We start from the raw sequence: 13382 nt of genomic DNA on the forward strand, positions 1-13382 counted from the left end.
ATGAGTGTGAGTTTAGTGTGTTCAGTAGGTTTCCTTGAGCGTGTGTGTGTTTGTGTGTGTGCGTGTGTGTGAATGGAGCTTGTGGGTGTGTGTTTGCATTTTCATGTGTCTGTGTGTGTGTGTGTGTGTGTGTGTCTGTGCGCATGTGTCATCTCCACGCCTTTGTATCAGAGATAATGTGTGGGTGCGTGTAGCATGTGCATGTGTTTGCACGAACACACGTGTCTTGTATGTCACTCTGTGTTTAGATGAAAATGTGAGTCTGGTTACGTGTGGCCTCATGCACGCCTGGGTGCCGTGAGTCTGTGTGTGGGGGGGGTATGCATGTGCCATCTCGATGACTTGGTTTCAGGGATCATGTGTGGGTGTGCAGGGTATGTGCGTGTGTTTGCACGAGCACAGACGCATCACGTGTTTCTCTGTGTTTCGAAGAACACGTGAGTGTGATTTTGTGTGGCCTCATGCACGTCTGGGTGTCGAGAGTCTGTGTGTGTGTGTGAGTGTGTGTGTCTGTGATGTGTGCCCAAGCCTTTGGACAGGGTCACGTGTGTATGAGTGTGTTGGGAGTCCCTGGTCGGGAAAGGAGAGGGCCCATGGCACTTCCCGCTCTGCTGATTATGGAGAAAGGGGCCAGTGGCGGAGTGCAGCCACGTCCCTCCTGACACACAGACCTTGTGTGCATTCCATGGTTACTCAGGGTTCTCTGTCCCCTCTCGCCGCAAAACGCACACGGGCCAAGGCAAGGCAGGCACGTGTCAAGCACACCACCCATCGAGGCAGCTTGCACGGATGGTGCCGGTGTGGGAAAACCCTAGGGGTCTCAGTGTGTGTTACAGAGGGGCTCAAACCTTGTACCCGCCTCTGTGTTGATTAGCCAAAGGCAGCAAAGAATAAGAAAGAATCCGTGAGCAGCACGTTCCTCCAGAGGAAAGAGCCCTGCGGGGAGCTCTCCTCCCAGTAGAAAGGCCATCCTGGACTCTGTTCTTCTCCTGTTTGGGCCGGTCTTGTCCACCTCCTGTGTACCAGGCGGGGAGGACGAAAAGGAGAGGAGCTGAACCCACAGGCACGTGTTCCCTGCCTCAGCGAGGGGCACCCAGCTTGTTGCTCCCTGAGCCAACAGGGGTTTCCCAGCACCACTTCTCACCAGTCCGGGGCTCGCCCCTCCCCGTCCGCTCGCCCTGCACTCACCCCGTCTTCGACGTTCCCCACCGCCTGCACCTCAGCTGGGCTTGGGATCTGGCAACGTGTGCCCACGAATGGATCCCGGCAGAGCCTCCCAGCGGCCCCTGTGGTGCTATGCCGACATCTCATGCTGTTTGTGGAGTCCTGACCTCATTGCCTTGGGGAACTGGGTTCCCTCCTGGCGGCCCCGGCAGCTAGGTGTAGGTCGAGGAGGGTTTGGCCTTCGGGCTCGGGAACCCTGCCGGCTTCACGGTTCGGGCCTGAACGTCAGCAAGTCTGCCCGCGGTTGGTCAGATCTCAAGTTGGGGATCTCAAGTCCGATACAGCCCCTCAGGGAGAATTCTAGGGTGGTGGAGAGCAACGGGCCAAAGGAAGACTGCTGGGGCCATCGTCACGTCTTCTGGTCTCCTTGTCGCCTAAGCTGGAGAGTAGCCTCACAGCTCCCCCAGGCCAGTCCGTGGGATTCATCGTGTCGACAAGATGGAGGGGAAGTCCCAGGCATGCTGACGGTTGCAGCGGGGCTGCCCGCGGGGATCCGGACGTGGAGGACCCCAGAACGTGCTGCGCTCGCCCCACCCACTTTCCCTAGAGCCCTCTGCGGCTCGCTCCTCGGGGCTTTTAGGAAGGGCCTGCCGAGCTCTACAGGGGAGAGGAAAGGCTGGACGGTGCCGCTAAAGCGCCTCCCAGGTGTCTCCCATAAACACAGGCGCTCCGCTTCCTTGACTGGGGGATGCCCCGCCTGCCCCGGAAAGAGGTGTTTAGGATTGGACCCCTGCCGCAGGTCGCATGGCTTAAGCTGTTGGGCGCATCATAAGGACATCGGGTTTCCTCCCAGGGCCTTAGGGTGCAAACCAGGGGATGTGGCTCGTGCACATCTGCCTGGAGTTCAGGGCAGCTTCAGGGCAAACACGTACGTGGCGCAAGAGGGCTGAGCGCCTCCTGAAGAAGACCGCCCGCTCCAGGGGCTTAATGGCCAGAGCTGCTGGGAGACGGACGCTTGCTACGGGACTGGAGGACCCAGGGCAACGGTCTTCCACGGATGTGGTCTCGCAGGCAAGGGATGGGGCGCCCAGAATGCGTGTGTGCTTTCCAGTGTACGTGTGTCGAGGCGACGGGGACAAGAAACAAGGCAGGTGCCCTTGAAACCCAGCCTCCCGTGAGGTCTCCGTTCCAGGCTGCTTACCTCTTGTCCTTTGGCCCCTCTCCTGTTCCTTCCCTAGCAGGGGCAATGCCAGATGTCTGTCATTGCATGAATGTCTGTCTCCCTGGATTGCGAGTGGACGTGGAGATCATCCACATGATGGCCGAACACGTGGAAACCACAGTCCAAGGCCGTGGGGGTGCATATGAAATCCGGTCCACTGCAAACCCACCGCAGACCCGGCCGGGAACGGAATAGGTCTGTCCGTGCACGCGCTTCCACATGCACGTGTGTGTACATGGAAGGCCACGCCTGTGTACCCCTTTCCCACGGTGTTACAGCCAGCTGCCCACACGGGTACCTGTGGGCACGCAAAGAAACCTTGGTCTGAACACACGGGTGTGTAAGCACTCGGCTGTACTGAACACCGCTGGCACCTTAGAAGGCAGCCGGCATGAACTCTGCGCAGCTCGAACCCCCGCGATAACATTAGTCCAGCCGCCCATGGAGTGGAGCCATGGCGCAGAGCCACGCATCCACCGCCAGTTCAGGAGACGGAGCCGAAGAAGACCTGTGCGAGGGCACAGAAGATGCCGTGGCCTCAAGAGTCGGTACGGACCTGCCGGGGACACGTGGAGGGTGAAGAACCGCCGGAGCAACCACGACAGGCACCTCCGTGTACAGGACGCGGCACGTGTGGCCCTTTGACGACTGAGATGACTGAGGTGTGGTGTAAGAAACCCGTCTGTTCCTGTAATGCTGGGGGAGACCGGCTTGCACTGGCTGCACACCAAAATTGCCCCAAGCCTACCTTGTTGGCCCAAAGCCACACGTTGGGTATCCTCTCTCCACGAGTGGGGGCCAGCCCTGGGGACGTGACGGGCCAGCCCTGGGGACGTGACGGCCCAGCCTCAAGTTCTGCTCACGGTCTGACCTGGTGGCCCGCAGGGGAAGGCTAGAGAAGATGTGTTCTCCTCTGCAGGCCAGACAAGCTGGGAACGCCTTCCCCACGGCATTTGTGGTTTCGCCCGAATGCAACGGAAGACACTCAGTCTCTGGAAGTGAAGGTACGTGCGTACGTGCTGTGTCACCTGGGAGCCAGCCCCAGCTTCTTGCCTCCGGCCTCCCAAAGGGTGCACACTGTAGTCACCTGGCCGCCAGACAGAATGCCCAACTGCCCATCCACAGGGTTCGCCCAGACATTGTCTCAGGGGAGGGGCATCCGGATTCACGTTGCCGGATGCCCTTGGCTGCACGAAAGGCACGCCTCCCTCTGTGCTCCATGCCAAACACACTGAGTGTCTGTGGGTAAGTGTGTGTGTGTGTGTGTGTGTGTGTGTGTGTGTGTGTGTCTGTGTGTGTTTGTGTCGGGGGCACCCAGCTTGGGACCCTTTCCCTGGTCACGTGACCAGTGGCTAGTCACAGAGGAGAAGAGGGCTCTTATTTCATGGGAAAGGAGGTGCTCGGACAGGCTTCTGCATCTTGCTTCCTGAAGCCTTCATCTTCCAGAGACCCTGTGGCCAGAGAGTGGGCAGAGAAACAGCGCCCTGAAGACAAACACCGAGTCGGGGGAAGAGGGAGAGCAGAGCATGGGGAAAGGACAGGCGGAGAGACGGATTGAGCACTCTCGGTCCCTCTTCTCCTGAGCAGCCAAGGACGTGGCCTGGGGGCAAACTGTGGCCGAACCCCCGCCCCCTAGCCCCGTGCCCCGAACAGGCAGACCGCTTCCGACCTCTGTCTCCTGGAATGGCCCTATTCCGCAATGCCTGGGCTGACGTTTCCACGCACGCTAGGCCAGGGTTCCCGGTGGTGCATACGCTGTCCTCAGTCTTGGACGATCGTGTTGGGGAAGGGCAAGGGACGGTTTCGCATTGACAGGCTACAAACACCGGGTGGAGAGCGGGCTGGAGGAGGCCACGGGATGGAGGGGAGGGGGTTGTGGGCCCTGGGGCCTGGGGCGCCTTAGGTAGAGCCCGAGGCCACCCTGGAGGAGGCGCACTGGCTGCCTCCCTGGCCGGCTCCCGCAGGGGGTGAGGGGCGGGGCCTGTGGTGGCCACGCCCACGGCCTTGCCGCTGGCAGCACCTGGGGTCCGGCCATTGTCCTGGGCGTGGATCAGGCCTCCTTCGCGCCGAGGCCCCACGCGTGCCACCTCCACCTCGGCCCCGTGGCCTCCTGGCCGGAAGCCCTTGTGCGCATGCGTCCCAGACTCCGGTGGCTTCTGCGAGGAGACGGCTGACGTGCCTCCTTCGCTGGGCCGCGGAGCTCCACTGCCGGGCCGCCTGCGGGAGCCGCGTGCTCACCCCTCCTGCTCCGTTCCTCCGCAGCTGCCCCAGCTGGGGGCCACATGGGACGCGGGACTGCCCCCCAATCCTGACCAACTCCGTCGAGGGAGGGGTCCATCGGGACGCGGCTGTCCGCGGACATATAGCCCCACCCCCAGAAGAGAGGCGAAGGTGCTGCTGAGCCTAGGCGTGGGGATGGCGGCAGAGCCAGCGCAGGACGAGGAGGGCCGTTGGGAGAGAGAGGGCGCCATCCTGGTGGTGGAGCTTGTGCTAGTGGGGGATGACGTAATGTTGGTGTGGCAGCTTGCGGTGGTCCAGGTGGCAGAGGACCCCGGGGAGACTGAGGAGGAGGACGAGGACGAGGACGACGAGGCTAGGGAGGTTGGCAGTGAGGCTGAAGAAGAGGGGGAGGCTGAGGAGGGCGAGGAGACTGAGGAGGAGGAGGAGGAAGAGGAGGAGGAGGAGGAGGAAGAGGAGGAGGAGGAGGAGGAGGCTGTTGAGGATGAGGTTGCAGAGGTACCAGAGGTGCAGGAGGAGGAGGATGAGGAGGAGGAAGACAGGAGGGAAGAGGCCTGGGAGGAGAGCCAGAAGGAGCGAGAAGCGCAGGAGCTGCAGGAGAAGCAGGAAGGGGAAGAACGGCCAGAGGCACGGCCAGGTCCGCCCCCGTCCCCGCTCCAGGCCCTCGAGGCCCTGCAGTCAGAGCTGGAGCCCATGAACAAAGACGCCAGCAGGGCCTACTCTGGGCTCAAGCTCAGGTTCTGGCAGAGGCGACGGCGTCACCTGGACCACCGAAGCGCCCTCATCCGGGGCATCCCTGGCTTCTGGGCCAAGGCTGTATCCTTGATACCTTCACGGAGGGACCCCGATGTGGCCGGGCTAGCGCAGGAGACTCCTGTGGCAGGGGGCCTGCGTTGTGGTGGCCTGGCTCATGCCTCGGTGATCACGACAGTTTCGAATCCCTGCTTCCGGGTGGGGGTCCCTGGTGGGGCCGCAGGTTGCCCTCGATGTGCCGGGGAGGGGGCCGTGGGTGGGCAGGGAGGTCACCGAGGATTTCCAGCTTTCTGTGTTAGTGCCCAGCAGGGAATTACCTAACTAACTAATGCAGCAGGCCGTGCGGGGGCGCAGGGGCCCTTGACACAATCTGTGAGGTGGAGTGGGTCCCGGTGGTAGGAGGGGAGATGCAGGGCGCACTTGCTGTGCAGACCTGCTCTGTTGTTGTAGCTCTTTCTTCTCCAGCCCTCGGAGAGTCCTTGACCCGAAGCAGTTTGTGAACCACCCGCAGATGTCAGCCATGCTCAGTGAGCAAGATGAAGGCATACTTGGCTCCATGACGGATTTGAAGGTCTGGCCCGGGAGATGGAGGCCCGGCCTGGGGGATGGGAGAAGAGGGGGTAACAGAAGCGATTCTGTTAGGGGAGGGGCCCTAAGGCCCAAGGCCTTAGGAGGGGAAGGGTCTGCTGGACAGAGATCTCAACCCTCTCCCCCACTTTGCCGCCCGGCAGGTGGAGGAACTCGAGTCTCCCCGTGATGGCCGCAAGATCCTGCTCTTCTTTCGCGAGAACTCCTACTTCCGCAACGACGTCGTTGAGAAGGAGTATGTCCTCAGGGCTGCTGGTAAGGGGCCTCTGCGTGGATGGGCGGCAGCAGGTGGAGGCGGCAGGGTTGAACCTGATGCATCATCCAGCGCCTTCGCACGGACCCTTCCTCTTGCAGGGTACGAGCCGTCTCATTCCACTCCCATCCAGTGGCACCACTGTTACGAACAGGAGGCCTGTAGCCGCAGACGCCACAAGAGCAGCCTTAACTTCTTCAGCTGGTTCTCTGACCACAGCTTTGCCGGGCCTAGCAGGATAGCTGAGGTGGGTCCCTGTGACAAACCGCGCACGTGAACCTGCCTGTGCTCCCCAGCGGACTGGGATGTGCATCTGAGCCCTGCCCCGTTTCCCCTGCCAGATCATCATGGACGACCTGTGGCCCGATCCCCTGCAGTACTACGTGAGGAAGAAGGCCCCAGCAGAGGGAACTGAGAGGAGGGCAGGTGAGACGCCCAGGGCGTGGGTGCTGAAAATGCTCCGTGCGGCTCCGTGGGAGCTGGGCTCCGCAAATGCAGAAACGGAGGCTTAGAGGAACACTCAAGAGGCGGTGACCCCGTGTCCAAAGGGCATCACCGTGAGTCGGGGAGGGCGGTGTCAAACTGGTTCTGCCTGGGAAGCTTGAGGCAGGCGGGTCAGGCAACACCAGTGAGCAGAGCCGGAGAAGCAGTCGGCTCAGCAGCTGCCTTGCGGGAAGTGCCACTCCCTGGCCGTGAACTCCTGCCCTCAGGTCTCCTCGCCACCGCCTCAGCTTTGAGCCCACCTAAGCACCTCTTGCCAGCCTTGGCGCAGATGTCTGCGTTCCCTGGCGTAAAGGCTCATGCGTCACCCCGTCACTTTTGTGTGTTCATCGGTAGAGTCCTCCCAGTCATCTCCCTGGGCAATCTCCTGTGCCCACCGCAATCAGCCAGAGAACACTGGAGAGCGTGCACAGATACCGTTGCTATGTGGGTGGAGGAAATGTAGGGGGATCGCCATCAAGGGCCGGGGAGAGGGGCAGGGGAGAATGGCCTCCGTTCCCCGAAAGGGCCTTGAAACCCTCAAGCAAACCTGCGTGTGGCCCGTAGAGGATACTCACCGGCCGCCTCATGTGTGCCCGGGTGACTGTGTGCCCGTGTGTCTGTGTCTGTGTCTCCGTCTCTCCCAGGGAACTTGAGCATGTTGAGGTGAATACGCAGAAGCCTTGCCCTTGACCCGGAAAGAGTCCAGGACCTTCAGATGGAGCCGGATGATCAGCCTGGTCCCTCCCACAGGGAACACCTCCAGTCTGGTGCCTGGGAGAAACACAGGGCCGATTGAGGCCCCCTGTAAAAATACTGAAATGTGGAAAAACGACGTCAACCGTGTTTATGTGTGTTACTGTGTGTACGCTCACACACGGTCGTCTTCATGGAAAGGGGCAGGTGGGGAGCCTGAGCTCATGGGATTCCCGTCGATGCTTACTACTCTGCCCCGGCATCCTTATTCCGTGGAAGGGGTGGGGCCGTATGCTGGCCCAGAGGTCCAGGTCACACGAGCTCTGGGACTGCATCCCAGCGTGGCAGAGGTCCTTCCCCTAGGGATGGTGGAGGTGGGCAGGGAGAGGAGATGAGCGAAAGGCCAGCTAACAGGGCCCATGCCTTCCCTGGGGAAATAACAGAGGTCAAAGAAAGGGAAGGGCGAGCCAGGGCCAAACGTGTCCAGTGTCAACTTTTGGTGGATGGCGATGACCGTCTCCCAGAGATGCTCCCTGGTGGATGACCTCAGACACAGCACGGGTGGGACTGTAGTTTCATTACTCCGTTGAACCCCAGTGCCAGGGCTCTCCTTTCTTCTAAACAAGGGGCCCAGGCCCTTGCTGACACAGTCATCCTCTCAGCCCCAGATACAGCGGGAGCGAGTGGGGGCCAGGCCCTGTGGAGGGACTGTCGGAGAGGGGAAAGTGGGAGGAGGGAAGGTAGGAAAGATCACCCTGTCGTTCTGGCCCAGGTAGCTGGGCGGAAGCATAAATTGCAGGGAAAGGCGCGCGCGCGCGCGCGTGCGGGCCCGCACACACACACACACGCACGCGCGCGCGCACACAGACACACGAACACCATCGGGTTCCAACCGCCCTAAGCCACAGAATATTTAGCCACTCACATACACTGACACATACTCAGGAGCAGAGCCAACACCCCCCAGCCAACACACAGTGATTCAGTCACCCTCATGTCCTGACACGCACACACTCACTCACCCTCCCAGGCACACAACCTTCACCCACTCACATGTCCAGAGACACGCTCACATACTGACAACCCCACGCAGCCCCATGATCCCCACTTCCCGGCTTCCCTAGGACGTTGGCTTGGGGTCCCCCAGATGGTCAGCAGAGGAGAGGGCAGAGTATTGCTGAATGCGAGACCCAGGACACCCGCCCGTGTGCTGTCTGTCCCGTGCTGACCCCGAGGCTGATCTGCCTCCTTCTCCGTGGTCTGAAGGCAGGTGCCCAATGCCCTCTATCCGGTTAGACCCCAAAAGGGAAATGCCACCAAAGGGCACCCCTAGTCCTCACCAACACCCCACGGAGCACGCTCCCCTGGTTAAGGGCCAAGTGCGCGCAGGCTGCTTTGACCGTGTAGGGCACCGTCCATCTTCTGAGGTCTTGGCCTCACTCCTCCCACTTTCAAATTCTTTGTGACTTTGGGACTCAGAGGCCAGTCTCTTGCACGGAGCATAGATGTGGCCAGCTTTTCAACACCTGCCCGTTCTGCTGTCGTCCACATCTTACTCCAGTGCTGTGAAGCCCCGTTACTGACCAGCCCCGTTACTGACACAGGGCAGTCCACAATCACAGTACTTGGTGTCTGTGTACTCCCTGGCTGTTTCCACCCTCTATTCCTCCGTGACTTCCCCATTTGCTGTCTCATGTTTTCGGGAAACATGACAGCTGCCCTGGTTGACACCACTGGATTCAGCTCTGCTCAGCCGAACTGTTGCTTCCCCACGCGTGGGTGGCCCCTTCCTCACAGGCGATGTGTCCTTTGGGTCTACATGCCTCGCAAAGTATGAATTCAGCTGGGGGCAGACCAGTCCTTGCCTCCCCGCCTCCGCTCTTCCTCGCCACGCCCTGCCTGTCTCTCCCTCCCCATCCCTGCGCACGGCTCTCCCTCCTGCCCCTGTCCCTCTCTTCCCTTCTCTCCCTCCCTCCCATTCCCCCTCTCTCCCCCAGCTCTTCTTCTCCTTCTGGGCTTCTCTCCCTCTCCTCCCAGTCTCCCCCTCCTCCCCCTCCCCCTGTCACCACCCCAGCCTTCTCCCTCTCCAAGGCTGTGCTCCTGTTCCTGCGGTAACACCAGAGGAGCCTCCTCTAGTGGTTTGGGCAAGGTTGCAAGTGCTGGGTCAGTTTGGATTGTACCAGTAATTCCAAAGTCTGAGCTGTCTCACGGACTGTCTCAGACATTTGTTTCTTCGCCCCATAGACAGCCATGCATCTTACTCCCTGCAGGGGCGTTTGTGACACTTGTTGCGACCACAGCCCCTGCACTTAACGCCAAGGGAGTTCCTCCTGCGTCTTTCTGGTCAAAATCCCCCAGGACACACCGACCCACTCCTTCTAATGGAGGCCCTCCCACGATGCAACCGCAACGCTGGTGGCCTTGCCATCACCCACGAGGCCTTCCCTGACACCTCAGGCGGCAAGCATCCTATCCCGCCACAGCACCCGCCCCCGCCCCCCGGAGCAGACCTCTGTGAGGTGTGGTCTTGTCTCAAAGGACCGACGTGGGGAGTACCAGAGAAAGGGCACTTGGGCTGTGCATGCTCACTTGGCCATCCCCTCCCCGCACGGTACTCCACTCAGCCACCGACGCAGTCTAAGGGAGAACTTGGAGCGGAGCTGGAAGAAAGACACAAGAGCCCTTGCATGCAAGTCAGGTGGAGAAGGAGAACGCAACGAGGAAAAGAGACACAGAAACAAAGCGAAAGGGGCCGCTCAGAGGAAAGCACCTTGGGAGCAAGTTTTACCACTGGCTTGGGCAGAGGAATTTGCAGAGTTTCTCTTTGGACTGAAAGCCTGGCCCAGTCGCATGCTGCCCAGTCGCAATCACGGACCTCACCGGGGCCGGCTTAGCAGCTCTGTAGGCACCCCGGTGGCCAGGGACCTCGGCTCTTTGCAGAGTAACTTCAGGGAAAGTACTTGGCGTGCAGTTCCCTTCTCTTCCGGAAAGCTGGGGCGGGGGATGGGGGGTGGGGGGCTGGGGAGGCGGATGGCCCCTGCACGCAGCACCTTGGCGGCGGGCTCCTGGCGCCGTGCACCACCGGGCAGGCCCAGGGCGAAAGCCACGTGGCAGTGACGGGGCGCAGGTGGGGCAGCAGCTGATGCCCCCCGGGCTCTCCCCCAGGTCCCCTAAGAAGGAGCGCGGGAGACTTTCGCGCGGCGGGCACACTCGGCATTCAGCCGCCGGATTTCAATTCCTGGCGCCAGCCGAGGGGCCCCAGACGGACGGACGAGAAAGGGACGAGTGGGGCTGGGATACCACGGCACTTGCGGGAAAGGCCTGACAGGGGTCTCTGAAGAGAACGTTTGGGGTTGAGAGGCGCGGAGGCCACCGCGGTGGAGGGGCTCGGGCGGGCTCCCGGGCGGGCTCTGGTGCGGCCAAGACACAGGGCGGGTGGTGGCCACGCCCACTGCCCTGGCACGGGTTAGACCCGGGAGCACGCCGCGTCCTGCGCGGGGCTCGGGGGCTCCATCCGGCCCAGGCCGCATGCGTGCCTCCCCCCGCCCCACACCCCTGCGCCGCCCGTGTCTGCCCCGTCACCGCCCGCCCCGGGGGCCTGTGCGCATGCGTGCCCCAGGCCCGCGCACTCTGCTAGGCGCTGCCGCCCAGCGGCGTTCCTGGGCGCTGCAGCTGAACCTGCCGGTGCCGCCTCCGTCGCCTTCAGTCCCCAGCGGCCGGCGCTCAGGGCCAGGGCCACATGGAGAGTGAGTCGAGGTCCGGGGAAGGCGGGGCTGCCCCAGAATCCTGGAGCACCTTGGTCGCAGACGAGGGCGGTGAGGAGGCGGGGGCCCTCAGGGAGACCGGCTCCTGCGGGCACGCGGGGGCGCTTCTGGCCCTCGAGGCTGCGGGGGTGGTGGCAGAGGCTGTGCGGGAAGCTGAGGCCCAGGGGGGCACAGAGGAGGCCGGCGCGGGGCCGGAGTTGGTGCTGGTGGTGGAGGATATCGCGGCGGTGGTGGAGGTGGTGGCGGTGGAAGTCGAGGAGGTGCTGGCGGCGGAAGACGAGGAGGTGCTGGCGGTGGAAGTCGTGGAGGTGCTGGCGGCGGAAGTCGAGGAGGTGCTGGCGGCGGAAGACGAGGAGGTGCTGGCGGCGGAAGACGAGGAGGCGGCGCAAGCACAGCAGGTCGAGAGGCCGAAGGAGCTGTGGCAGGCAGAGCCTGTGCCCCGGCCCGACCCAGCCGGGGCCGCACTTGCCGCGCTGGAGGTGGTTCAGGAAGCGCTCCGCTCTGTGGACGCCCAAGCCTCCAGGGCCTACTTGCGGCTGAAGCGCAGGAGGAATCGGAAGCACAGTGGTCACCTGGCTCGAAGAAGGGCCATCATCCAGGGCATCCCTGGCTTCTGGGCACACGCCGTATCCTTCAGCCTGCTGGCTGGGTTTGGGCACCTGTGGAGGAGAGTGGGAGCAGGGCAGCAGGGTGCAGAGCCTCAGCCAGGGGCAGGAGAGCTGCGGGGATGGGCCTCGCTCCCCCAGCCGTGCGCCCCAGGCCTCTAGCGCTGGGCACCTCGCGGCAGTAGGCCGCCCAGGCAGCAGTGGGCCCAAGGCGGGAGCAGTGGCCCCAGCCTTCTCCTGCACAGCAGAGGGGCAGGGGCCAGCAGAGGGTGGTCCCGGAGGAGGTGGGTGCGGGGAGGGAGTGGGCGTTGGGGGGAAAGGCAGGGGCTGGGACCTGTGCATTGCTGCCTGAGCAGAAGGTCCGGGCCAGTGCTTTGGGGCTGCAGCACCCCAACAGGCCTCTGCGGTCGTGGAACCCGGGTCAACACTCTGGACTCCTAGTGAAGCCCGGTCCCACTTGGCTCAGAGCAGATGCTGCAAGGAAAGGATTTGGGGGGTGCGTGGGGCAGATGGAGAGGCTGCGCGCCTCCTTCCCGGTCCTTCCCAACCTGTCTTTTTGGCGAGGTCACGGCAGACCTAGAGTTCTGTGCGCTTGCACTCATTGAGGGTCAGTCAGCGGGCTGGCCGACTTCAGCGGCCCCCGGGGCCCTGGACACGGTGCAGGGGTGCTACAAACTCTGTCTCCGCAGGTCCTACTGAGGCGGGCCGAGGCCCCTGGCCCAGGTGCTCACAGAAACGTTTCCTGCCTCCCTGCCTCTCCGTCTCCACGTCCCCCACCCTGGCTCGCTCTCTCCCCCCCTGCCGTCCCTCTGCAAGTCTCTTCCTCGGAGTTTGGGTGTCTCTGTCTCTCTCTCTCTCCTCCTTCGCGCCCCGTCCTCCCACACTACCCCTTTCCTCCCTCTCTTGCTGACTCTGCCAGGCTCTTGCTTGGCACCCTGGCTGTGCAGCCATGCTGCAAGTGAGCGGAGCAGCCCCCTTGTGGGCACAGAAGGTCCCTCAAGAGCCCAGGGCTTCAGGGGAGCACACAAGCAAACACGGCCGTGAGCGGGGGACCGAGCCCATCCAGACATCCAGCGTGGTGACTGACCGCCTCCTGGCCCAGCCGGCCCCGGGCACAGGCCAGACGGACTTGGGAAGGCAAAGCAGGCAGGCTCTTGGCCTCGCCCTGTTGATCCTCCAGCCCAGCGCCACCCCAGGGCAGAGCATGGGTGACGAAAGGGCAAGCGCTGAGGAGGCTGGGAGTGTGGCGGTGCCTTCTGTTTGTGCACAGGCCCCATTCGGTCCCTGGCTCTCGGTCGGGAAGGGCCGGGGGTTCCCGGGTGGTTCCCGGTTCTCTTTCCGGAGCACTTGCCGTCGAGGCTCCTTGACCCAAGGCAGATCCTGAATCACCCGCAGATATCAGCCGTGACAGGTGACCAGGACGCAGACCTGCTCAGCTACATGACCAATTTAGAGGTTAGCCCTGGAGACGGAGGCCGGCGGTGGTGCCTTGGGAGTGGGGTTGCAGCTGGAGGGGCTGCGGCAGGGTTGCTCAGAGCCGCGCTCAGTCCCCTTCCCCCTCCCCGTCCTCTCGCTTTGCTGGGCCAGGTGGAGGAGCTGGTTCATCCCAAGTACCGCTG

General features: G+C 62.7%; 1 protein-coding gene across 1 annotated transcript; it reads left to right on the plus strand.

Moving 5' to 3' along the window:
* Nucleotides 1–7543, plus strand: LOC308337799 (testis-specific Y-encoded protein 10-like; the record flags this gene model as incomplete). Its single annotated transcript, XM_080795997.1, has 7 exons — nt 1–6; nt 5138–5440; nt 5871–5948; nt 6109–6220; nt 6320–6465; nt 6560–6644; nt 7346–7543. 7 exons carry the CDS (start codon nt 1–3, stop codon nt 7366–7368), a joined length of 753 nt encoding a protein of 250 aa, XP_080652123.1. The 3' UTR covers nt 7369–7543.
* Nucleotides 7544–13382: the final 5839 nt, after the last annotated feature.

Source organism: Martes martes (genome assembly GCF_963455335.1).
Source record: "Martes martes genome assembly, chromosome: Y".
NCBI lineage: Eukaryota > Metazoa > Chordata > Mammalia > Carnivora > Mustelidae > Martes > Martes martes.